This window comes from Bos taurus, chromosome 19 (assembly GCF_002263795.3).
Source record: "Bos taurus isolate L1 Dominette 01449 registration number 42190680 breed Hereford chromosome 19, ARS-UCD2.0, whole genome shotgun sequence".
Lineage (NCBI taxonomy): Eukaryota > Metazoa > Chordata > Mammalia > Artiodactyla > Bovidae > Bos > Bos taurus.
This window is the reverse complement of record NC_037346.1, coordinates 63,145,122-63,172,642: the sequence shown is the minus strand read 5'-3', so window position 1 is coordinate 63,172,642 and position 27,521 is coordinate 63,145,122. Positions and strand designations below refer to the sequence as shown.

At 41.0% G+C, this 27,521-nt stretch overlaps 1 protein-coding gene across 12 annotated transcripts in view; it reads left to right on the top strand.

Annotated features, from left to right (window-relative positions):
• Window positions 1-25,749, top strand: part of HELZ (helicase with zinc finger) — a 145,967-nt gene extending 120,218 nt beyond the window's left edge. For all 12 annotated transcript variants that reach the window (XM_024981135.2, XM_024981139.2, XM_024981134.2 and 9 more), the window contains 5 exons: window positions 1,558-2,107; window positions 2,498-2,738; window positions 3,526-4,039; window positions 19,410-19,662; window positions 24,355-25,749. In XM_024981135.2, coding sequence (XP_024836903.1) covers window positions 1,558-2,107; window positions 2,498-2,738; window positions 3,526-4,039; window positions 19,410-19,662; window positions 24,355-24,689 — 1,893 coding nt within the window. In that variant the 3' untranslated portion in view covers window positions 24,690-25,749. The remainder of the gene's footprint in view (window positions 1-1,557; window positions 2,108-2,497; window positions 2,739-3,525; window positions 4,040-19,409; window positions 19,663-24,354) is intronic.
• Window positions 25,750-27,521: the final 1,772 nt, after the last annotated feature.

Here is a 27,521-nt window from a genome sequence, read left to right as displayed (position 1 = left end):
TCTCCTAATCGGGGCGCCCGTGGGGCACCTTCATGTGTCTCTTACGTGTGCCAGGCTCCCTTTGCCCAGTTTACTCAGCAGCTCTTTTGGTGACTGGGTACCTTCTGCCATTATTCTCATGATCAGAAGATGACCTCGCCTTAGAGATTAAACCCTCAGGATTTCACCCTGCTAGCTGAGAACTTTGGACTTGACACTTTTTGTCCTCAGACACCCTTACTTCTTCATCACCAGCCTCAGAGGGAGTTTCCATGAAAACTAATGTCTCCTCTTCCAGTCACTTCCCTTCTTGTGTTTCAGAAGGAAGACAGCTCTCAGTAGCTTAAAAACTTTCAGTAGCTTACCACAGTTTTTGAGATTAAAAGAAAAATGTTTATATTCAGTATTGAATCATTCAGGGTCTTGTGTAATTAGGCTGTTGTAGTTTCATTTGATGTCAAGGAGGAGGAAATTAGCATGCAAGCCTAGTTGTAGCTCTGTGTACACAAAACTTCTCATCCCCTCAGATCCACCGTACTTTTTCTCTTCTCTCCTCTCTCAGTGTGTAAGCTGTTACTTTTATCTAGTATGTCTTTCCCTCACTGCAAAACTCCAACCTCTTGTAAAGATTCAGCTCAAGTGTCATCATCTCTGTGAAGTCACCTTTGATTTTCTCAGGCTGTGGGATCTCATGTCACATCATCTTACAACACCTCTGATTTTAAGTTTACATGTTGATGTCCTTTACTGGACTCTGAGCCAGATTTTAGCAAACTTTCTGTAAGAGGCCAAATAGTAAATTTTCAGACTTTGTGGGCCATATGGCTTCTGTTGCAGCTACTCACCTCTGCCATCGTTGTGAGAAAACAGACACAGACAACATGTAAATGAATGAGTGTGGCTGTGTTCCAGTAAAACTTTTTGTACAAAAATATAGTGGACTGGAAATGGCCTGGGGGCCATGGTCTGCCAGCCCTCGCTCTGCACTCTCGATGGTACAGATACAGACTTATTGTGCCTTTAATCTCCCACACCAGGCACAGTGTCCTTGGTACGCCCTCAATAAGTGTTTGTTGAAGGAATGATGGCAAAAATTGACAGCTGAAGTGATTATTCAAAGATGATATAGTACTTATTTTTTTGTTCACTTCAAAGTTAAGTTGAGACAAGTTTTTTATTTTAATGTAGATATGTTTGAGGGAAGAGATGTATAAAAGCAATAAAATCAGAAAGAAAGAACACATTTCAATTATTTATATCAGTAGTAAATAATTGGTTGTCTTTCCAAGGAAGGAAGTGTAAAAAAAAAATGATGTTTTTAAAGTCAATATGCTAATAAAATAATAGTATCTCTCTTTATGACTCAGATTTAATATGCGTTTTTTCAGTTTCATCTTTCCTGATGTAAAGCATATTCTCTTATTTGATTGTCAGAAAGTGATTTACTAGGCACGCAGTGCTCCTGCTCCTGCTGATAAGAATGGATCATGTCCTTTAGAAGTGCTGAGGGGAGGAGGGGTGGGCAGCCACAGGACTTAGATCTTCTGCAGCTAAAAAATATTTCTCTATTTTTTTTAGATTGATTTGGAATCAAACCCACAGAACAGAAGTCCTGAATCACGTTCTGGCATTGTTTATCCCCATCCCAAATTTCATCGCAAAGATAATCTCACCCCAAGACACATAAACCTTCCTCTCCCTGCCCCCCATGCCCAGTATGCCATCCCCGGTCGTCATTTTCATCCCCTCCCCCAGCTCCCGAGACCACCCTTCCCAATTCCGCAGCAGCACGCCTTGCTGAATCAGCAGCAGAGTAACTTGCCTGAACAGCCGAGCCCCGTGCCAGCCCAGCCCAGTCAGGTGGCCCCTCAGCTGGGCCCGCCGCCGCCTCAGCTCTCCCCTGCCTACCCGGCTGGCCCCGGCAGCGCGTTTTTCAATAACGCGGTTCCCCACCGACCACAGTCCCCGCCTGCAGAGGCTGTGGTTCCCGAGCAGCAGCCCCCACCCGTGCTGCAGGAGGGCCACAGTCCCCTGCGGGCCCTCGCACAGCCCGGCCCCATCCTGCCTTCACCTCTGAACAGCTTCCCGGACGAGAGCCCCCCGGGCCTGCCGATGGGGGAGGCTTTGGGTGAGTTCTCGTGTCACTGCAGGACGGGACAGCGTCTGAGAGTGTTTACTTCAGAGACATGTGCTGTACAGTATTCATTTGACTCAGGATTGAGTAACTTCTTCACATAACGCTGGCCAAAAAATCACGTAGTGTAATAATCAGAATCTAGTTTCAAATGCTACACAGAACTAAGCGTACAGTTGGTGTCAGGTTACGTCATGCTGTGGGTGAGGAGGAATCCCCATCATTACCGTGATTTAGTTACTGCAAAATTAGAAGTCCTGTTTTCTCCAAACTCACATGGTAGCCATGTCTCTGTGGAGAATATCTGATTGTAAAAATTCTTGAAGAAATTAACTGGAAACCCTAAATGCTGAAAACTTAAACTTGTTACAAATATGTTTACAGATCGTATGCACGGGAGTGTGGCTCTGGAAACCCTGAGGCAGCAGCATGTGCGGCTACAGCAGTGGAGCGAGCACCACGCCTATCTCAGTCAGGGCAGCCTCCCGTACCCGCACCATCACCACCCTCACCCACACCTCCAGCACCTTCCCCAGCCGCCCGTTGGATTGCATCAGCCCCCAGTGAGAGCAGACTGGAAACTCCCCAGCAGTGCCGAAGATGAAGCAGAAACAACTGACTCACGGTCAGAAACAACTGACTCACACTCATTTCAGCAGACTGAAAAGGGCCCCTGAAATGTGGCCTGCTTACTGTTTTCTCTCTTGAATGTTGTCCGTTTAGCCTCATACTGGAATACTGTCCCAAAGAAATTGGATGCCAGCCTTCTAGGCAGCTGCTACACAGTTCTGTTGATTGACTCTAAAATACAGAACACCTTTTTAGAAGTAACTTTTGTGAAAACCTAGGCGTGGAAGGTCTGCTGTGGACCGTGCATTTATGTGGCCTCTGGCTTTGCAGTCTCTTGTGAAAGAGACATGTACCATCACTGTGGGTGTTTTTTCCGTATTCAGTCATAATGCAAAGAATGTAAAGAGAACAGAATTAAATTAGAGGTTAAAAATTAAAAATTATAAATTTACTGTCAATATATTTTTTGCACAAAATTCTACCCTCTTTTAAGTCAGATGTTTGAGTATTCAGTGCTCATTCTAAATTTGTTTTTATGGTGTGTCATTTGACTGCAGTGAAGCGTTTCCTAATCCCTTCTGAGTAAGATCCACTGTTACGGTGACCTTCTGTAACTGCCAGCTACCAAACTCATGGAAAGACAAGGACAGTTGCTTTTAAAGCCAAGGGGAAGAAAGAAATCAGATACTTGGGTATATTTAGTGTCTTCAGCTCAACATCTGTGAGCATTGATGCTTACTTTTGAGATGAATTAATGCTAGTTCTAGTTACTGTGCTTTTGTTTGTAAAAATTACACATGTAGTTGACTAAGCTCTCCTCATATTTCATCATCCTTACATAGGTTTCAAGACTTACTCAGAGAACTGTCTAATCGTGAGCAAAGTGAAACACGGGAACTAGCTGAAATGCCACCACCTCAATCAAGGCTTTTGCAATATAGACAAATTCAGACTAGGAGCCCACCAGCAGCCCCCTCGCCCCCGTCCGGCGCAGACCACAGCACCCACTTTCCAAACTTCACTGACAGCAGCAGAGACCTTGAAGTGGCCAACAGCCCGGCGTTCCCACAGCGCCTGCCGCCCCCGATGTTTAGCTCTCCTTTCTCGTTGCCATCTGAGCACCTCACCCCTCCTCTGAAATACCTGGCGCCTGATGGAGCTTGGACTTTTGCTAACTTACAGCAGAATCACCTGATGGGGCCGAGTTTCCCCTACGGCCTACCTCCATTGCCTCACAGGCCCCCGCAGAACCCTTTCGTGCAAATGCAGACCCACCAGCCCGCTGTTGGCCAGGAGCCGCTCCAGCCGCTGTCCTCTCGGACAGTGTCGTCCTCTTCGCTCCCCAGCTTAGAAGAGGTGCGTTTCTTTCTTCTCCATTTCTCCTTTCAGCAGGAGTTGATTGTGAGAAAAAATCACTATTTATTGGTTTGATAATGATAGTGGACAGATCTTACTGAATTTAATAGTCTTAAATTCTTGCAACTTAAAAGATTATCTTACGTAAATACAATCTTTTCTTGCAACTTATTTTTCAGCTACATTTTAAAGATTTGTTTGTTTTTTATTGAAGCATAGCCGCTTTAGAGTATTGTGTTAGTTTCAGGGGTATAGCAAAGCGGTTTAGTTATATATATACATGTGTGTATATTTATTAATCTGTTTTCCATTGTGGGTTATTATGAGATACTGAATACTATTCCCTGTGTTACACAGCAAATCTGTGTTGCTTATCTGTTTAATTTACAGCAGTTTGTATTAGTTAATCCCGTACTCCCAGTTTATCCCCCTTCCCCGCCTTTTGATAGCCGTAAGTTAATAGCCATAAGTTTTCTACGACTGTGTGCCTGTTTCTGTTTTGTATGTAGGTTCATTTCTGTTATTTTACAGATTCTACATATAAATGGTATCATATAATACTTTGTCTGACTTCACTTAGTATGATAATCTCCAGGTCCGTCCATGTTGCTGCAAATGGCAAAATTCATTTTTTTTGTAGCTGAATGGTATTCTATTTTATACACACACACACACACACACACATACGCACACACACACACACACACACACACACACAGACATACATATCTCCCACTGTGTGTGTGTGTGTTAGTGTTAGTTGCTCAGTTGTATCTGACTCTTTATGACCCCACAGACTGTAGCCCACCAGGCTCCTCTGTCCATGGGATTTCCCAGGTAAGAGTGCTGGAGTGTTTTGCCATTTCCTTCTCTAGGGGATCTTCCCAAGCCAGGAATCGAACCTGGGTCTTCCTCATTGTGGGCAGATTCTTTTCTGAGCCATAAGGAAGGCCCATATATATACATACACACATTTTCTTTATCCATTTACCTGTTACTGGACACTGAGTTTGGCTATTTTAAACAGAGCTGCTATGAACACTGGGGCACATGTATCTTTTCAAATGAGAATTTTTGTCTTTTCCAGATGTGTGCCCAGGCGTGAAGTGGCCAAACCATGTGGTAGCTCCAGTTTCAGTTGTTGAGGAGCCTCCACACTGTTCTCCACGGTGGCTGCTGCTCCACCTTGCACTCCACAAACAGTGCAGGAGGGTGCCCCTTTCTCCACACCCTCTTTAGCATTTATTATTTGTAGACTTTTTAATGATAGCCAGTCTGACTAGTGTGAGGTGGTACCTTATTGTGGTTTTAATTTGTATTTCTCTAATAATTAGCGATGTTGAGCATCTTTTCATGTGCTTTTTGGCCATCTGTATCTCTTTGGAGAAATGTCTGTTTAGGTCTCCTGCCCATTTTTTGATTGGGTTGTTTGCTTTCTTGCCACTGAGTTGTATGAGTTATTTGTGTGCTTTGGAAATTAACCCTTTGATGGTGAGATCATTTACAAATATTTTTTCCATTCCTTAGGTTATCTTTTCATTTTGTTGATGATTTCCTTTGCTGTGCAAAAGCTTTTAAGTTTGATTAGGTCCCATTTGTTTATTTTTGCTTTTATTTCTTTTGCCTTGAGAGACTGATGTAAGAAAATACTGCTATGCGTTATGTCCAAAAATGTTGACTGTGTTCTCTTCTGGAAGTTTTTTGTTGTCATGTCTTATATTTAGGTCTTTAAACTATCTTAAGTATATTTTTGTATGTGAGATGAGGGAGTGTTCTAATTTCATTGATTTACCTGCATGTTCTTGGAATTCGTTTTCATTTTTCCCCTGTTACTGTGCTATTTCAGACCTTGTAGAAGGGTCATTGTTAAAACATGAAGCCTGTCGGAGCATTTTGTTGTAACTGTTTTAGAATATTTAACATCTGACTCACTTGAGTCTATTCATTCAAGAAGTTTTGTCCTATTTAATCTGGGGAAATGGAATTTAGTGTCTCATCTTTTTACTTACTTTATTTTTCTTAATTACAAGTTTGTTTATTAGAGTCCATGACCAGTGCTGGCTTTCTTAGCCAGCAGTGCTTTCTCCTGTCGCCCATCGAGGTGCTTTCTTAGCCTGGGGCAGTTAACATCTGATTCCCAGACGTCGGAATGTGCAGTGTTTAGCATAGAATTGGCAATGCTAAACTAAGCATTTTAAGGTAAACAGAATTTTTAAAAAAATATATTGATGTTACCAAAGAGCATCTTTATGGATCTTCACTGATATAAAAATCATAGTAATTCTAGATTATAAAACTTCAAAAATGGTACTATTTGGACTATAAAAATGTTGTCTAGCTATTCCTTTTAAGCTCAGTTATTAGAAATAAGAATGTGTAAAGTTCATGTGATCATTGTCAATCACAGATGTCTTAACACAGGGTAAACATTTAGAATTTTGAGATATGAAAATTCTTTTTATATAAAAATTTTTTTTACTTCATTTTGGTGGTTCCTTAGTGATTTCTAAAGGCTTTAGAAATAATTTATTCATATTTTGCAAGTTTTCTGCTGTAGATGCTGATTAAAAAGTTAGGTGTCATAGGGACATTTATATATATCTTATTTGTCTGTTTTGGAGGTAATTTGTTCCAATTCACTATTTTATTCATTTGAAAGTATCCATTTTAGAGTAAAATTTAATGGGTTTTCGTATATGCACAATATCATGCAGCAACCACCACCGTCTAATTTTAGAACATTTTTGTCGCCCGAAGAGAATCGCCATAGCCATGGAGCAATCACTCCTCAACCCTCTCTGCCTCCAGTCCCCAACAACTCATAATCTGTTTTCTGACTCTGTAGAGACTTTTGGTATAAATGGAGTCATACATATGGTCTTCTGTGTTGTCTTTCATTTAGTGTCATGCTTCTGAAGCTCATCCACTTTGTAGCATGTACTGGTACCTCATAATTCTTCATGGCTGAGTGATATTCTGTTGCATGGATATACTGCTATTTGTTTATCTGTTCATCATTTGATGAACATGTGGGTTGTTTCTTTTTTTTCTTTTGCTATTATGAATAATGTATCTGTGTGCATTCATGAACAAATTTTGTTCGAAAGTATATTTTCAGTTCTCTTGTACCTGTAATTCTTGGGTCATATGGTAACTCTGTTTTTGAGGGGCAGCCAAACTGTTTTCCACAGTGTCTTGCATCATTTTATATTCTAATTTGTCCTTTTTTAAAAAAAATTATAGCCTTCTAGTGGGTGTGAAATAGTATTTCATTTTGGTTTGCATTTCCCTAACAACTAATGATGCTGAACATCTTCTAATACGTGTATTGGCCATTTTTGTACATCTTCTTTGTAGAAATGTCTATTCAGATCCTTTGCTTTGAAAGACAATTGTCTTTGTGTTGTGGAGCCATACGAATTTTTATGTATATCTTAATTACTAGGTTCTTATCACATAATTCGGAGAAGGCAATGGCACCCCACTCCAGTACTCTTGCCTGGAAAATCCCACGGACAGAGGACCCTGGTAGGCTGCAGTCCATGGGGTCACTAAAAGTTGGACACGACTGAGCAATTTCACTTTAACTTTTCACTTTCATGCATTGGAGAAGGAAATGGCAACCCACTCCAGTGTTCTTGCCTGGAGAATCCCAGGGACAGGGGAGCCTGGTGGGCTGCTGTTTATGGGGTCGCACAGAGTTGGACACGACTGAAGCGACTTAGCAGCAGCAGTAGCAGTATCACATAATTTGCAGTATTTCCTCCCATTTTGTGGACTGTCTTTTCACCCTCTTGAGAGTATCCTTTGATGCAGCAAAGGCTTTAATTTAGATAAGGTCCAATTCATCTGTTTTTCCTTTGGTCATCATGCTTCTGGTGTCATGTCTAAGAAATGTTTGTCTACTCCAAGGTCACAGAGATTTACATCTACCTTTCCTAGTTTTATAGTTTTAGTTCTTACGTTTAATTCTCTGATTCATTCTGAAATAATTTTTGTGCATTTTGTGAGGTAGGTGTCTTAATTCATTATTTTACGTGTGGTTGTTTAGTTTTCTTTGCACCATTTGTTGAAAAGACTGTTCTTTTTCCAGTTTATGATCTTAGCAACCTTGTCAAACATCAACTGATCCTAGACCTTTGGGTTTACAGCTCGACTCCTAAGTTTTGTTCATTGATCTCTGTCCTTATGCTGACCACACTGGCTTGTATACCATCTCTGGCTTTGTCCTGAGTTTCCTGTTCGGAAGTGTGAGCCTTTGTACTTTGTTCTTCTGTTTCAAGATAGTTTTGGCTATTTTGGGTTCTTTGAATTACCATATTGAACTTAGGGTAGTTTGTCAGTTTCTGCAAAAAAGAGCAAGCTGGGATTTTAAAAGGGATTGCTTTCAATTTGTAGATTAACTTGGGAAGTATAGACATCTTAACAATATAAAGTCTTCTGGTACCTGAACGTGAGATGTCTTTGAAAATTTCTTTCAGTGGTGTTTTTTAATTTTCCAAATATTTCTTACACTTCCTTTGTTAAATTTATTCCAAGTATATTTTTGTGCTATTGTAAATGTTTTCTTAATTTCCGTTTTTTTTGATTGTTCACTACTAGTGTTTAGAAATACAGTTGACTGTGTATTGATTGTATATCTTCAGACTTGCAGAGCTCTTCATTAGCTCTAATAGATTTTTTTTGTGGGTAATTTGGATTTTTTTATATAGAAGATAATGTCGTCTACATATATAATTTTGTTCTTTCTTTCTAACGTAGATGTCTTTTATTTCTTTTTCTTGCTTAATTGCCCTAGCCAGAACTTCTAGTTTAATGTCTAAGGTATATATTTGGCAAAATTAGAGAAAACAGATATTGCTGGGTTCTGTTTCCAGATTTCCTGCTGTTATTGATTTCTTCTGATTTCATACCATGTGGTTGGAGAACATACTTTGTATAATTCTATTATTTAAAAAATGTTTGAGACTTGTTTGATGTGCCTGAAACACTGGTGCACTGGAGAAGAATGTGTGCCTTGCTCTTGTCGGATGGAGGGTTCTGTGGACTTGTTGGGTCTCTTCGGTTGATATTGTTGTTCACAGTTTGTCTTTCCCGTGGATCTGCTGTTCAGGTCTTATATCTGTTATTGAAAGGAGAATGTTGGAGTCTCTAGCTGTTGTTGTTGAATTGTCTATTTCTCCTTTTAATTCTGTCAGGTTATACTTCATCATGTTATTTTGGAGTTCTGTCTTTAGGTTTTATATATTTATAGTTGTTATATCATCTTGATAGATTAACCTTTCATCATTATATGATGTCCTTTGTCTCTCCTAACAATTTCTGTCTTCAAGTGTGTTTTTTTCTGACATTTGTAAAGCCACTCCAGCTCACTTTTGGTTATTGTTTGCATGGACTGTCTTTTTCTCATCTTTTTGCTTTTTTATTTTGTTGTCATTTGTCTATTGACATTTCTGAACTAATTTTTTAATTTTAAATTTTGAAGTAATTTTTTAAAGTCTGTAATTGTTATGTGTGGCCTCTTGATGTTTTTCTTCGAAGGGCTGAGTAATTGGCTAGTCATTGCCAAGAGATCTCCTTAAAGGCTCAGGACCAAAGACATTGTCCAGTTTTGCAGAGGTGTGTATGTGTGTGTGTGTGTGCGCGTGCGTGCACTTTGCACACTGAGCTGGGCAGTTCACATGTCTGCTTTAACTTTCACTTCCTGCCTCTCCAGGCTCTAGCTCAGCCAGAGGGGAGAACTCTTCAGGCCTGTCCTGAGTGGGTGCACAGCATGTCTGTGGTCTTCTGGATTCCCAGGAAGGAATAGGTCAGAGCTAATCAAGGTCTTTCTTCCCTGAAATGTCTTACACCTTGGCCTTTCCTCCAGAGCTTTCTGGCTAGTCTGTTGCCAGTCCAGTCTCTGCCCATCGCTTCAGGCAGCAGCAACGAACTCATTGGCCTTGTCAGTACTTGCAACACGGCCCCTTCGGCGCTGGCTGAGTTCTGGGGTCGATAAGAGAAGTCAGGTGTTGTTTTGTACCAGAAAGGCCAAAATAAATAATTACAGCTCTGTGGCAGTGAGGCCCTTCTGCTCTGATACTGGTGCTGGAAAATGGAGGGTCTTATTTTTAAGACTACTAGGGGAATGGGACTAGGGTAAGTTAAAGTACCACAAATCTTGCTGTTCTTACTAAGTTTTCCTGGTTTTTCTTGAGTAAGTGTTCCCCGGCTTTAATTTTCTGAATTCCAAGAAAGTTGATTGTGACAGTTTTTGTCAGTTTTTTTCATTGCTTTTATGGTGTTCCTTATTCCACCATTTTTACTGCTAACACTTGTGATACTTTAACTAGTCAAATGAATTCATAATGTGTGGGGGAAGTAGCATGCCAAAGTTTTTATACGGTTTTATAAAGTTTCATACTTTGGTAAATAATACTGAATACTGAATACTATACTTAAAATCATTGATCTATTTAAACATTTCTTATTTACATTTCTTATTTTTGGAATTTAGTTCTTTATACCTTCACGCTCTTAACATTTGTTATTACTGTTTAGCTGTGAGGGTATGAATAAGTGCTTTCAATTGTCATTGGGTTCTCAGAGTAAAATTACTTTTGCAAAAACATTTGGTCATCTTTATTTTGATGCATGCAATTCACGAATGATGACTAACTTGCAACACTGAAGAAAATACCTTGACAAAGAAAAATATGTTTACCACATTTGCAGGTTTTGATGTTTATTGTGAATTCCTTCATTGCTAGGAGCCTTGATAGATGAGGCTTAAGCAGGATGAAAATACCCAGATGTGAGCAGCTAGCTTGAGCAGACGGGTTTTCATACTGTGTTTTGCTTGTTTTTTCTTTTTTATAATAATTTTGATTTTGTATTAACAAAAGATGTACCTGTTCAGCATGGAAAGTGTGGAAGCTAGAGCAATTATTCCTAATTTTGTCATACCAAGATAGCTACTGTAATGCCAGGAAGGAGGAAATTTCCTCTGCCCTTCTAGGTTCTTCCGGCTGGCATAAGAATTAAATTGACATGATGAAACAGATGAATAGGAGAAACATCAAACCAGGTTTAATAACTGTCTGTACATGGGTGAGATCCAAGAAAACTGAGTAACTCACCAAAATGCTTGAAGCCCTTACCTCAGGTACCGTCTTCAACTGAAGACTAAAGGATGTGGGGTAGCTGGGTGTTCCGAGTGGAGGGAGGCAGCCAGCTGACAGGGAGAGGGAAAAGCACAGGTGTGGTGTGGTGCTTGCCCACAGCGCAGAGGCAAGGGGACTGGAGAGGAATCTTGACAGACAGACTTTGCTGGCTTCCTCCCTGGCTGGACCCCTGGTTCGCACTGTATTTCTCTCAGGCCCTCTAGCTGCATTCTTTTAGACGGTGAAGGGGAAGGGAGGTTCTTCCTGAGTCTTTCAGGCCTTACAGACAGTCAGCCTAAATGAATCCTCATGCCAGAGAGACGGTTTTGGGGTGGCCACTTTTGTTCTCCTGCAGTGACAGGTAGCGCTTCGTAGCACTCACAGGTGAGAGCACACGACTGATTAGTGGAGGGGGATTGCTTGTTGAAGGTACGAAACAACTTTTTCCCTAGTTGCTGTGCTCAGTTATGTCACCCCATCAGACCTTTCTCCCCACCAGGTCAAGATCCCTAAAGGTGACCTTCATACTATTCTGTGACACTCTTTGCAACTTAAAACTCATAGAATTTTTAGTATTTTTAGGTGCTTAAAGCTTTACTCCATCAGTTTCCCTTACCTGCTTCACTGGGCCCTCAGCTGCCTGGATGAGGCTGGGGCTCTGAGTCTGGCAGAGGTGTCTGCGCTCTCACCCACGTCTAATTCTTTGCCACTGTGATGGAGTAAGGAGAACAAAGGGCAAAGGGTCTTCCTTACCTGGCCCAGGTTACAGACCACTCCTGATTGGCTCCAGTTTGATTTCAAATTTCAGTGTAAGCTTGAGGTTATGATTCAGTTTTCTCCAAATATTTAGCCAGTTGTTTTCATGCTCTTTATTAAATTATTGCATTTTCACGGAATAGAATAGTAGCTTTCTTGTCAAATACTAAATTCTTTCTAACAGCACTGAAATGCAAAGAGAAACAATAGAAGTTAACTCTGACTTCTGAGCTTCCAAGGATTCAGTTTCTAGTACTTTGGCGTGACTCGGATTTTTTCGGGGGTGATTTTGATCTGAGTGGGTTTCCGCTTTGCACGATAACTTTAGAGTCTAACCTCTGAGACGCGCTTCTTCAGTATACTCTGCAGTGTCTCTGGACTTCGGCTTTCTGCCTCATCTGTCTATGTGTCTCTGTACCAGAATTACACTGTTGTAATTTTTGAGGCTTTCTGGTCTTCTGATTGGATGGTGTGAAGTGTCTCCCTTATTACTTCTTTTTTTCTTCCAGTCACTGTCCAAAAGTGCAGGACAGAGGAGGTTATTCTCTGGTTTTTGTACTAGAAACTTAGAATACCTGTATGAACACCTCCCCCTGAGACAGAAGCTAAAACCTTTCTGAGGTTTTAATTTTAGTGACATTGAGTGGGTAGCTTACACTGGAGGAATTTTATCTTTAAAAATATTTTAAACCTCTGACTTAGGAACTGGTACAGTCTCCAATATTTTAATTCTTTTTTCCTTCTTCCCTCCCTCCCTTCCTTTTTTCTTTGTGTTCTGAATGTTCCTCTGTAAAATTCTGTAATATTTTCATTTCTGGTTGAATGTATCCTTAGATTGGTTTTTCCTTGCTGTTTGTTATGAATAGGACCTTCTTTTCCCCATTATACTTTCTAGTCATTTTGTCTTGAGAGACAAATCCTCATTCTTCTTAGGTGGAGATAGTTTTATCATGTAAAAAAACTTTTGTTTAACATAGAGCCAGCACTGCTGATACTGGTGCAGAGCCAAGTTCTTATCATTTAAGATGCACTTACCATGAGATAGTTTGTTTAAAAGTGCTCAATTAGTAATAAATGGAAAATTCTTTTTAAAATGCCATTGTAAAAGTCTCCAAATGGTTATGAAGCTGTACATGTTTGTGCTGCAGTGGTGGTATTGTAGGTGGCCTGCTAAAGAAAACAGAATTCTCATAAGTCGCCAATTTTGATCGGCTTCCTATAAATCAGCATTTACTTATACCATCTTAGAGATGACATGTAAGTCTGTGTGATGTTATCTGCTTTGAAATAATTCTGTCTTATATGTAGGCTTTTGAACAAAGACACTTTTGACCTATCTATTTATTTTCATTTTTTCTTTGAATCAACTCTGTTTTGAGCTTAGTTTTCAGTACATTTTCAGGAAGTACTTGTCCTTCGGTACTCGATTTCAATACTGTTGTCTGATCATCCTCCCATCCCCCCACCCCAGCTCTCCAGCCAGGTCTCCTTCTGTGGAACACGGTATTACTGTACAAATGGAGCTAGAAGGCTATATTTTTGGCTGATTGACGTGTTCTGCCTGTCCTGACTTTAAAGGTGGATGACGATAGCTCATGATTGATGTTGCATAACCAGGTAGTGCTCTCTTCTCAGAGAGCGCATCACTGCGTGGCCTCACAAACATCTAATGCGTATAACAGAGACAGTGATCGACAGATTAATAAATCAGACCTCTATTCATGCTCAAATTATCAAAGCTAATCATTTAAATGAGATGTTCTCTTTTAATTAAGGTTTCTGGCACCGTAGTTAATGAGACTTGGAATTTCCACCAGAGCATTTAGCTCTTCCTTAGTGATCAGCTTTGATAGTATAATTGTAAGTAGAGCCCTGATTCATTAAGTTGCTAACCTCTCCCCCGGTTTTTATTTATACATATACACGTGAAATGAATGGCCAGCTAACCCTATATATTAGAGATGGACCTTTTAAGACAGCGGTAAGCAGACTCTGAATTTTTGCTTAAACTGACAGCAGTCTTTAAAAATAGAAATTCATACATGAAATTAGTCATTTAGCTTTTTCTTCTTAAATGTATTTGGAACTTTAGCATTATACTTTGATTTTTAGAAGGAAACATTAGCAGTAGACTTAGAAAATAATGATCATATGTTTAGCAACATAATGAATTCACAGTTTAAACACGAAGAATGTTTGTGAACACACAGTATGTGTGAAGCTGATACTGAACCCAGGTGTAAGGATCTCTGACAGAGGAAAATAAGACTTTAAGGAGTAAGCAGTGAAATTATTTCAATTATTATTTTTATTTATTATTATTTTTATTATTTTATTTATTATTATTTCAATTATTAGACCTGAGGACTCTAAAATTAAATCTGCATGCCAGTCATTGGTAGAGTTGCCATCTAAAAGTAACAGAATATTCGGATTGGCAGGAGATGTAGGTAGAAAGAGTAGTCTCTTTAGGAAAAAAATGAGAGCTGGGCAAAAACAACAGGAAACAAAAAATGGTCAGGAAATAAGAAAAGAAGAAACAAAATAAACGATGAAAAGTATAACTTATATATTTAAACAGCCTAAGGGTCCTAAGTGTCAGTCAGTTCAGTTCAGTCGCTCAGTCATGCGACTCTTTGCAGCCCCATGAATCGCAGCACCCCAGGCCTCCCTGTCCATCACCATCTCCCGGAGTTCACCCAGACTCACGTCCATCAAGTCAGTGATGCCATCCAGCCATCTCATCCTCTGTCATCCCCTTCTCCTCCTGCCCCCAATCCCTCCCAGCATCAGAGTCTTTTCCAATGAGTCACCTCTTCGCATGACGTGGCCAAAGTACTGGAGTTTCAGCTTTAGCATCATTCCTTCCAAAGAAATCCCAGGGCTGATCTCCTTCAGAATGGACTGGTTGGATCTCCTTGCAGTCCAAGGGGCTCTCAAGAGTCTTCTCCAACACCACAGTTCAAAAGCATCAGTTCTTCGGCGCTCAGTTTTCTTCACAGTCCAACTCTCACATCCATACATGACCACTGGAAAAACCATAGCCTAGGTGGAAATAAAAGGACATTCTCTGTCAAAAATACATAAATTTTTTATAGGCAAGGGATCTTTTTCTCAAATTTTTGTTAGTGAGCCCTTCTTTCTCAACGTACTTCATAGGAATTTCCATCTGGGGAAAAAAAATCTGAAATTTTGAACTCATTGTGCGTAATGGATTTCATTGTGTTGGAAGAGTGTAATTTCCTCATTTCTGTCTCACGACAGGGGACCAGGGAGACCAGTGTGGTTCTCCCTCAGAGTTTTATTTGGCAGAGGATGGTGCACCCTCGAAGCGTGAGGGCCTTGCTTTCTCTGTTTATAGGTTTTGTCTCTTCCCCAGAACCAGCCTTATGCAAATTAGGGCTAGCCTGGAAGGGGGAGTGTTTGTCTCACTTGAGGTTCTCACTCACGTCAGTGGGTTTTTCCTTTGTTCCCTTCTCGTGGACTTTTCCCTTTGTCTTTTAGCCACTGCCATTGTGGACTCCTTGTTCCTATTCTAACTACCTAACAATTGTAATCAATTAGCATGCTTTCAGTAGTTTTTTTTTTTTAATTTAAGTAACTTAAATAGGCTTTATATGGCATAACACTTTATTTTAGCAGATACATCAAATTGTTGATGACTGTTAAAGTTGATGGATTATGTTTGGATATTTTAATAATAAAAAGTTTAAATATATTGTCATTGATTAGAACTTTGATTTACTGAAGACTTTAAAGTAAAACTTAGAACACTGGAATTAGCTGAGGCCTTGAAGATCATTTATTCTGCCTCTTCCTTTTAAGGCTGTAACAGACATTAGTTTTGTACTTGAGTAGAACAACAACCACCCTTCACACATAAAGCCTTTAGAATGTGATCCCCTACAGTTTTTGATTGTGCTGAACACTCAGGGCATGGTAATGAAAAGAAGTGCTTTGTTTTGACTCTGAGAGCTAAGCTTCTTCGCGGCAGACCTCGGTAAGAGGGGCGCACTGTGCAGGCTGCTGTGGCCACTCGTTCACGCCCTGCCCGTCCAAGGAGAGCAAAGCAGTCGAGAAGCTGGGTCGCTGCACCCAATACCGTAAAGTAATAGCTGCAACAAAGACATTTCAAATGTACTGATTAAATTCACAGTTGACAGTAGTTAGAATGGTTAATATTCTAGAAAATAGGAAATTCAGAATGATCTTAACCATTGGGAGAAAAAAATACCTTTAAAGTAGAGTAAAACTAAAGTTGAATTTAGATACTATACATAAAGACAGAAAAACAGTAAAAATATATGAGAAAGGATTGATGAGGCGGAAGTACTGGAGTTGTCACTTGCCTTTTTCACCCAGTAGCTAAAACTTTGGAAATGCAGAAGTGACCCGGACATCCCTTATTTGACAGTGAGAGTCTCTCCTCCCTCCCTCCTTCCTTCTGCTTCAGGGCAGCCAGTCCAGGCCCACTCCCTCCCCCAGCTGATATCCTTGTGGTTCCACCTGTGGTGATCACTCTCACGTGCTTACTCTACAGTTTTCCCCATTTAATTGACCTGACAATATCTGCTTGTGCTGTCTTACATTTTATCCCCCCCAAATCCTGCTATTTCTGTGCCTATTTATCTCTCTCTCTTCTTTGTAATCTAACATCCAGTTCCTGATTTCCAATTTTTTGTAACAACAAAGGTAAAAGGAAGTTCCCTCCCAGTCATAATTGTTGCAGAAGGGGAGTCCCTTCCAGGGCCTGAAACTGGGCTCTTGTCTGACACTCGGAAACGAATTGTCTGAGGGGACACATGTGCTGACAAAGCAAGAGATTTTATTGAGAAGGGCGCCCCCAAGGAGAGCAGCAGGGTAAGGGAACGCAGGAGAACAGCTCTGCCACGAGGCTCTCAGTCTCGGCGTTTATGGTGATGGCATTAGTTTCCAGTTGTCTTCAGCCAATCATTCTGACTCAGTCCTTCCTGGTGGTGCCTTGTTCAGCCAAGACGGATGCCAGAGAGAAGGATTCTGGGAGGTGGTCAGACATGGGGTGTCTCTTTCTGACCTTTCCCGAACTCTTCCGGTTGATGGTAGCTTATTAGTTCCATGTTCCTTACCAGGCCCTCCTGTCATAAAACAACTCATGCAAATAGTTGCTATGGTGCCTGGCCACTGCCGGGAGCCGGCATATTGCATATTGAGTGCATATTGCGTATTGAGTGCAGCACTTTCCACAGCATCATCTTTCAGGATCTGGAATGGCTCAACTGGAATTCTATCACTGCCGGGAGCCAGCGTGAGGAACTCCGCCCATGACAAAGGTCATGAGGAAGGAGGCTCGGCATACGCAAAGGCAGGATCGAGCCTCAGGAGTCCCCCATCTACCCCCAAATCCAGAGTCTGCCTACTTTCTGCTTTGTGCTCTCACCTACACCTCTGACTTTACGGGGGGCTGTCCCCCACTACCTCTCTCTGAAAAAAGAGTTAGCTTACAGCTCCAGTTAACAGTTTCTGGGTGTGACAGTGTTCAACCTACAAACTCCTTTGGAAATCCTCTAGCCTGCCTGAATAGGTTTTTCCGGCCACATGTGATTGCTCAGAGCCTCCCAACTGTGAGAGGCATGAGATGTTCTAAACTGTCTAAATACAGATTCCTTTGAGCAGTTAAAAGATTGATTAGAAATTGTATTGGTGAAGGGATTTTCACTTGTTGGGCCAATGTTTGCTGCTAAGTTTCTATATCCCTTACCTGCTGTGTCCCTGGCAGTGTATTGATTAATATAATTGGTGTAAATAGTAGCTTTAATGTTTGTAACCTGGGACCCTTGAGTTAATTCTTTTTCTTGTTATAGCCCACCACACCTTTGCCCTGTAGGAATGCAACTTTATCTAATGCTTTTGGAGGGTGGCTCCTGACCGATCACCTTTAGAGAAAAATAAGTTTTCTGAAGAAAGGGTCTTAAAATGTCAACAGGCCTCTGGGCCAGAAGATGATGCAAATCACCTAAGCTTTTGCATATGATAAGTTTGCAGGAAGAAAGCCTGGCTTGCTGCATGACTCTACCCCTTCCCCCATTATCCTCTATGCATAACTTAAGGTATAAAAACTACTTTGGAAAATAAAGTGTGGGCCTTGTTCACCAAAACTTGGTCTCCCCATGTCGTTCTTTCTCTTACCTTCTGGCTGAATTATTCAGCCTCTTTTCTCCACTGAATTTCCTCACTGAGCTATCCTCATTCTATTACTCTATATATCCTTAATTAACGTTTAATTAAGCAATTGTTTCCTTTTCCTCGCCTACGCCGTCTCTCCTTCGAACACCCTGAATCAGCCGGGGCTGGACCCCGGCAGGCCACGGTGGGCGGTTTCAATCAGTGTGCTTCCCCTAACAATAATGACTAGAAACTGAATAGCAAATCTGTTATTATAGGGAGAGGGAGAGGGGGAAATAAAAAGCCAGTCCCATCCTGTCATTTAAGATCTAGCATGGAAGTTTCTTTTATGTTAGGTTAACAACAGACCCTTCCAGTGTTCTAACGGCTGTGTGTGCCGAACTCATTCGATTCTCACAGTCCTAAGAGCTGCGTACTCTGGGTTATGAAGATACACGTACGGTTGAAGTTCCCAAGAGGTGAAGTCAGTTGTCCAGGGTGATGTTCCCAGTAAAAGCAGCCTGAAGTCTACCCAGAGAGTCTGGCCATAGACTGAGGCTGGGCAACTCACTCTGCTACATCCTGCCTTGCTGTTAGGACTGAGATTGAGCCATGGTCACAAAAGTCAGGCCAGGAAACTTGGAGGGCACTTAAGGAGTTTCTGGCAAATGCATCCTGACAGAGGGCTAAAGAAATTTTCATGCAATGTAGGAAAGAGAAAAACGTTAATTTTAAGTTTCAGACATACAAAGGATTGGTTGAAGAATAATGAATGTTCCGTTTTAGTTGAAGACAGTTTAAAGGAAGGCTGCAGTGGGGCCAAGCAGGTGCACCTCGTTGGGGGTGGGGAACCCTGCCTTGCTATCAGATCTAAGGAATAATAAACCAGGAGGTTGTGAAGGGCCCACAAGATGAGTCTCAAATGGATGAGTATGTTCAAGATGTTGTGGTTCAATTGGTTGTGACTATAATATCCCCTTTTAATTTTGAGCAGATATGTTTCTTCATGCTTAATTTAATGTTACCTAAAATGTTGATGGAACTTTGGAACTGAAGACAGGTGCTTCAGCCCCATATCTTACAAACAAGAAAGCAGAGTTAGAAATGAGATGTGTCGTGTGATAGGACTGCCTGCCAAGGGCCAGAACTGCGTTTGAATCCAGGTCTCCATACACCATGTCCACAGCTCAGGCTGCTTTGTGGGGGTGTTTCATAGTCACAGAAGAGAGTGGTTTTGAGAATTTCCACTTAATACAGTGAGATTGCTGTGTACATAAGAGAGTAGGGTGTCAGTTTCACAGATTTATGAAATGTCCTTCTTCTTTGTGTAGTATGAACCCAGAGGACCGGGTCGGCCCTTGTACCAAAGAAGAATCTCATCTAGCTCAGTGCAGCCTTGTTCTGAAGAAGCAAGCACTCCTCAAGACAGTCTTGCTCAGCGTAAAGAGCTTCAGGACCATAATAACCAGTCTTCTTTCACCTTTTCCTCCCCGGAGTCCTGGGTAAACGCCACCTCATCCACCCCCTATCAGAACATTCCGTGCAATGGATCCAGCAGGCCAGCCCAGCCCAGAGAGTTGGCAGGTAAGACAGGGTTGGTGGTGGCCACAGCTGCAGTGCTAACTGGTCAGCTCCCACTATAGATGGGGTTTTTTCTCCTCCCATTTCTTGCATTTGCATGATTGTCTTTGAACAGTAGTTAATGGTCATTGCTTACAGCTGTGCCTCAGGATTCATATTAATTTAGGACCATATAGGTTCCACATATATGATCTGGAAGGTAAGTAATGTATCAATATTTGGGAACTGATTATTTCGATGATTGTAACCTGTGAATGGGTGAAAGAAGTAAGGGCAACAAAAATACATTTCCAAATAGAATCACCTTTGCTTGGGAAGAGCTTGCTTTGGGGATTTTTGTCTCTTTTTTTTTTTTTCCAGTAGGCTCTAATATTTTGAGATTTAGAAATCCAGAGTTTATTTCTTATATTCTGATGAAGTAAGAAATCCAAATCCAAAGAAGAAAAAGAAGACATAGGAAGGCGTTGGAACAGACATGGCTGTGAACTAGTATGGTGGGAAGTCTGAACACCATTGTCTTTCCCTTGTCTCCTTTTTTTATGTTGACTGTAAAGAAATGTTAAATGTGAAGAATGGTGTTATTTGATGTCTGATCTGTGGCCTTGTCTTTGTAGGCTGTAAGTGTTGATCTTTGTGAACAAGTCTGTAGTCGTTGGTAAATTTCTGCCTTGGTAGCATCAAGCTTTGTGTTTTGTTAATTTTATTCCTCGTTAGAATGTGAATCCATTGTTTCTGTAACTGACCCATTTTGGAGAATGTGCATACAAGCATATTTTTAGAACAAGAGGTATGGTAGGTCAGAAGCATTAAATAGGTATTAGTTTCATTCCCAGCAAGAGACATTGTCACTTTAATCTTTAAACACTCATTAGTACCTTCTGTGTGTAAGCTGCTGTATTTCACCTGGGATTGCTTTGTCATTTTCGAGGTCTAGCAAAAACACACTCATCATATTTGGATTTCCTGAGAAACATCTAAATTACAAATAAGTGTTGAAAATTTGTTTCTTTTTTAGTTGTTTTGTTTATTATAATTTATTTTAAAAACAACACCATTTCTCCTTTTTTTTCCAACCTAAACTTTAAGATAGCTTTTGGTTTTCCTTGTGGCTCAGCAGGTAAAGAATCCGCCTGCAATGCAGGAGACCTGTGTTCGATCCCTGGGTTGGGAACATCCCCTGGAGAAGGGAAAGGCTACCACTCCAGTATTCTGGCCCCGAGAATTCCATGGACTGTGTAGTCTATGGGATCGCAAAGAGTCAGACACGACTGAGAGACTTTCACTTTCACTTTGGCCAAAATCAATAAAAAGTTGATAAGGTAGAAATTTCCTGAACAAGTGCCCAGAGCATATGTCATTTATGGTGTCTTTTCCACAAATATTATTATTTTTTTCCTTGTGTTGTTTAGTCACTAAGTCATGTGGTGTGTCTAGTCGGTAAGTCGTGTCTTACTCTGTGACCCTAGGGACTATAGCCCGCCAGGCTCCTGTGTTCATGAGATTTCCTAGGCAGGAATACTGGAGTGAGTTGCCATGTCCTTCTCCAGGGGATCTTCTGATGCAGGAATCAAACCTGGGTCTCCTGCATTGACAGGAGGATTCTTTACCACTGAGCCCCTGGGGAAGCCCGCTTTCTTCATTGCTAGAAAACAAATAGCAGTGTCCTTTAGCTGAAAGTAACACTTACCTAAGGGATTCCTGGGTGACACTAGCGGTAAAGAACACGCCTGCCCACGCAGGAGACGGGAGAACCTGGGTCAGGAGGACCCCTGGAGAAGGACGTGGCTACCCACTCCAGTGTTCCCGCCTGGAGAATCCCATGGACAGAGGAGCCTGGTGGGCTATGGTCCATGGGCCACACAGAGTCAGACATGACAAAGCACACACACACCACTTAGCTAAATGTTTAAAAACTAATTCAAAAATCACTAATATCCTGAAGCACACCTTCTAGTCTCACAGCACGTATATATGTGTATGTATATATGTGTATATGCATTTATTTTATTTTGTCTTATTTTACTTGTAGAGGAAGGTAGCAATTGCCAGTAGCAAATCAGAAGGAGAATTATCACCACTTGGGAAAGTTCTTTCTAAAGTTTGAGACTTATTTCTTGAGTTGAAGGAAACTGTATTGGTTTGGAATTTAAAGGAGGTCATGACATGGCTGTATTTCTCCACATTTGCAAGCATGAGAGCAAAGGTCATGTTTCTGACCTTTTTGAACTTTTGGATTCCCATTTTGGCACTGATCACACTTCTGGCTCTTGGTGAACGCCTGACTGCTGAGTAAGGAGAGCATGAAAACAGATCCTGTGCGATCGAGGGGGTGACCAGTCTCAGTGTGGGGCCTGGTCCCTGACGGCGCCCACAGTGAGGGTGGGGCTCAGCCCCCGACACTGGGTGTTCCAGTTCTGTTCTTTTGTCCTGGTGACAAAGCATACTTTATCAAGCATTTTCTTTTCATAAACAGATGAAAATTAACGATTAGGTAGAAAAATGTATTTGAAAAAAAGTATTGGTTGCCAAATTAGTAAAATTCATAGTTTTAAAGAATAGTTTGTCTTATCTGGAGTATATGTGGTAAATCAGATTGACAGACATCTTTACTTTCATGGTTAATAAGCATGTAGGCATTAGGTTAAACTGCCTCTAAAATATTATTTTGTATGTATTATTTAATTAAAAATATTCTAAACTCTAATTGTTCTGAAAATGAGAGCATGGTTAAGTAAGAAGACTTGGTAAATAAAAATAGTTTTGAACAACCAATAAAATACTTATTTTGTGTATTAGGCAGTGCAAGATCCTTTTATATTGAAATGTTTGTTAAACTAATACGCTTAAAAGCAATTGTTTTCATTCACAAAATGACATTTAGACGGGAAAGGTGATAAATGTTCCAGAAAGCTGTTAAATGGCTTAAAATAATTTTAAACAATTTGTGAATTTTTTAAAGTTTTAAAATAGTAATATGAAATTAGCATACTGAGTCAATGAAATACTAAAACTAAACTTTCCAGTCCACAAATAGGTAATAAACATAGGGGAAAATGTCCATAAATATCAATAATCAAAGACATGCAGAGTAGAACTGTAAGATAATTATTCACTTATAAACTAGGCTAAGATAAATAGTAACACTGTGTTGTGATGTAGCAGGGACGCGGGCAGATTTGTTGACTGAGTGTAACCGGGCAGTGCTTTCCCACGGGGTGACTGGCCACAGCTAGCACAGTTAGCACTGTGTATCCCTGGTGGCTCAGCTGGTGGGTGGAGAATCCACCTGCAGTGCGGGAGGCCTGAGTTTGATCCCTGGTTTGGAAAGATCCCCTGGGGATGGGAACAGCTACCCACTCCAGTATTCTGGCCTGGAGAATTCCATGGAATATACAGTCCCTGGGGTCACAAAGAGTCGGACACGACTGAGTGACTTTGACTTTCACTCTGATGGTTAGGGTATGTTTAGCTTTGTAAGAAACCAGCAAACTCCTGCACCAAGAGTTCCTGTTGCTCCACGTTTCACCAGCATTTGGCAATGTCAGTGTCCCGATATGGGCCGTTCTGATAACTGCTCAGTGGGGTCTCATTAGATGGGGCTTTTCTGGTGGCTCAGCTGGTAAAGCGTCTGCCTATAATGCAGGAGATCCGAGTTCGATCCAAGGGTTGGGAAGATCCCCTGGAGAAGGGAATGGCAACCCACTCCAGTATTCTGGCCTGGAGAATCCCGTGGGCTGTCATGAAGACTCCGACACAACTGAGCAACGTTCACACACACATGTGCTGTATGGTACTTTTAGGGATTTATCTCAAGGAAACAGGCATGAATATTTAGGAAACTCTATCTTTTATAACATTTGAAAAGTGAAAAATTGACTGCTATCCAGATTCTTTAAATGAGAGTTCCTTTAAAAAGTTACGAAAAATGTCTGCATTGTTTGACATCCTTAGGGAAAATGCACCAGCAGGTTAAGCCTTGGCTCTGGTATCTGGAAACCTGAATGGCCGTTGTCTTCTTTGGCTTTGTGTGGTTTCACGTTATCCTCAATGAATATGTGTTATGATTACCACTCAATGTAATGGTTAGATTTTTAAAGCATTGGAAATAAAATCAGTGTTTAAAGCGAGTTATGATGTAGTGGGGCCATGAAATGAGTTAGGAAGAGTGGAGTCAATATTAAAATCAGGCAGATTACAGGAAGTGTGAAGTGAAGTTTACCGTTCTTCTCTCTCTTTATTCCATTTTTACTTACATATTACAAGAAAAGGTAGCATTTTTAAGAAACAGAATCTGATGCTACTGTTCTTCGGTTAATAATAGAAGCTATCTTAACCAGACGACTGGTTGAAGAGCTCATTTTTAAGAAAGAACGTATTTGCTCCCATTTTCAGCCTATGAGTAGTTAATAAATATCAAAGTGTACAATTAAACAAATTAGTTTTTGAAGCAGACCTTCAGACTTGACCTTCAGGTTTTAATATGTCTAGTTACTGCAGCTTACATAGTTAACTTTTTTCAAGCGTTTCTGAGATGAAGAAGTTTGCTTAGATATGTTGTGGTTTCAGGGTTCTGTGGCAGAAGCCGTCTGTCCCTGAGTTCCTGGAGGTGAGAACCAGTAGAGACACGGAGTTGATGAGGTGCCTGGGCGTTGCTGGGCTTGCCCCTAAATCGGTGTTACTGTTTTCTGCTTCTAGCTCCACCCAAGACCGTCAAAGCCCCCGAGGAACATCTGAAGCCTGAGAGCCTTGAGGGGTCCAGTTCCTTCAATTACAGCGTGCTGCAGCATCTCGGCCAGTTCCCCCCGCTCATGCCCAACAAGCAGATCGCCGAGTCGGCCAGCAGCAGCAGCCCGCAGAGCTCCGGGGGCGGCAAGCCTGCCATGTCCTACGCCAGCGCCCTGCGGGCCCCTCCAAAGCCCAGGCCCCCGCCCGAGCAGGCCAAGAAGAGCAGCGACCCTCTGTCTCTGTTTCAAGAACTCAGCCTGGGGAGCTCAGCCGGCAGCAATGGCTTTTACTCCTATTTTAAATAATCACTTTTTTTCCTCCAGGGAGAATGTTCTAATTTCTGTATCAGTAGAACTAAGGTAGCCAGCCTTCACCTATAGCTGCACAGTTTCCTTTGTTTTCATGTTAAATATGTTCTCACTTAATTGCTTTGCTGCTAGACTTGCAACTAATTTTTTTTAAGTATATTCCATTATTTGCATTTTTGACGTGAGTCAGAATTTTGACAGCTTTTATGTGGAATAAAAAAATATTTTTAAATTTGTGTATTGTTATATATGTTTGCATCAAGCTAGCAGCTAAGAAGTTAATTGTGCAACTATTAAAAAAAAAAGAAAAAAAAGTTTGTCTAAAATGTATTTAAAGAGAAAAAAAATTGTAAGTAGCATTTACATTTATTCAATAATATTACCATATGCTGGGTTTCTGTACCAGAAATGGCCAGTTGATGTACAAATGTATGTTATTTTTGCTTAAATTCATTGAAAATTTTTTAAAATAAAGGGGCAGCATCTTCTGAATACTTTTAAGTTTCATCAGCTTTTTTTGGTGGCAAGATGCTGCCCTCTAAAACTTTTATAGTTTTAGTCTGTATGATGCGCTATTGTCCTCTCCATCCACCGTAGGACAGAGTTAAAGGCATTCTTCGCAGGTGTATTTCCTATGCCACTGTTTTTTGTAACCTGAAAAAAACATGGGCATACTTAGTTATTTTTGGGACAAGCTACCCTTCAAGCTTGTTTTTAATGTTCATTTGATAGTGTGGTTTTTTTTAAACAATCATGAAGCTGAAAAATTTTTAGGATTGTTGGTGCTTAGTAGACTTGATAACTATTTTAAAAATGCGTGAATTTAGTAAAATCTTTTTTTCCCCACTCTGCATGTGTAAATGTTTGTAATCTGGCTTCCCCCTCCAGTGGTTAAAGAACTGTGCCGCTTTACGGTTTCTTTTCCCTCCAGTAAAAATTTTGGTACCTTATTTGATGTTTACATTAAAATGTGACATTATACATGGCAAATTCAAATATTTTGCTAACTGTTTTGTTTGAGGAATATAATTAAAGAAGAAATATAATGTTTATCAAAGATGTATCAAAATTCATCAAAATCTGGGGCAAAAACTACCCTTGTTTTTCGTCTTTCGATTCTTCTGAAAGAACCCCACTGAACTTGTACAAAAATATAAAATTTAAACAGCTCTCCTAAATATTCTACAGTCTAGACATTGTTTTGAGTGAACTTTGGTAAAATCCAAAGAAAAGCGTTGACCCTCTTCAAACGTGTGGTCTTGTGACACTTTTGAAGCAAAGCATGTCCGCATTGTTTTCCTGACCTAGTCGTACTACTTTTCTATTTCAGAGGTGTCTTGAAACTACAATATAACCTTTTTTAAAAAATAAAATAATAGGATAAGGTTGGGAAACATTGCAAATCCTGAATGGATCCTGATGATCCGTTCAGCAATAGTTTTTTGGAAGACTCCTTTTGAGTAGGCCATCATATATTCGCAGTCCATTTGTAAAACAGCTGAAAAGCAGAGGGATAAAGGAAAACTTGTAGAGCAGGAGTTTGGCCGCAGCAGCAGTCCCCTGTAGCCATAGGAGCTCGGGAGAGGAGAGGAGTGGGCCTCTGGTTGGAGGTGGCCGAGCCGCACGACCAACGGGGAAGCCTCTTCTGTCCAGAGTGCGGCTGGCCTGCGTGTGGCCGCTCCACAGAGGCCTTGGTGCTGTGTGAGGGGCAGGTGTTGCAGGCTGCACGCGTGGTCACGGTTAGTGCAAGTCACAGTTGGGAATGAAGCCAGCAATTGAACAGCACCTCGGTTTCTGTGTACCATGTCAGATCACCACATTCAGCGGTGTTGGATTTTACTCAACACAACTTTAGTCGTGAAAAAAGAAGAAAAATCTTGCTACATAGCTGCGTATTTCCAACTTGGTGACAAAACTCAAGATAGAGCCCAGATGAAAATGAGATCTCCTGACGTGAGGGTGTCTGTGAAAAGCAGCGTTCTTGTTAGTGAGGACCCTCCTCCCCCACAAATATCCAGGACTACGACACAGCTAGGTGAATGGTCGAAAGTATGTTGGTGAAGACTGAACTGTCACCTCAGGGCTGTCAGTTAAGCCTGTGTCATAAAGGAATTGCCTAATTACCTGTTTTCCATACCTGAACCTTTAAAAAATACTAGTTTTAAAATTATTTAAATGTGCCCACCCCACCACCTTATATAAGTATGTTGATGATGGAAGCTTTGCCTAAGGAAGCTTGGGTCGTTGTGACTTGAATGTGCTAAGCAGTTATTTCTGAAAAACTAAAAATAATAGCTACTTCCTAGTCCTCTGCTGTGCTGAGCATGTCTGAGTGATCCTTATTTCTTTGTCGTTCCTGTAGCCAGTCAAGGAATCAACGTTCTTCCCATCCAGTACGCTCTTAGATTCACCTTCAAATGCGTACGCCAACCTCTAATATGCTTGGTCCTCAGCTTTCCTTAATGCCATATTTCCAGCTGTGCTTTGAGTATTATGTATGTGTAATCCTTGTGAGAGTTGTGAGGAAGTCTTAACTGCAGGAATCATTGCAAGTTTCCATTGCAGTGAGGCGTGGCTTCTGAGTACCAGTCCTGCTCCTGGATCTGACTTGGGCAGCATGAGCAGGCGCCCACGGATCAGACTGATACAGCAGTTGATGGTCGGCCCCCTTGTCTGCAGGGGCCGTGGTCACAGAGTCAACCAAGTGCAGATCAGAGATACTAAAAAAGATTCCAGAATATTCCAGAAAGGAGAACTTGAATTTGCCATGCACTGGCAACCATTTACATAGCATTTATATTGTATCAGGTATTATAAGTAATCTAGAGA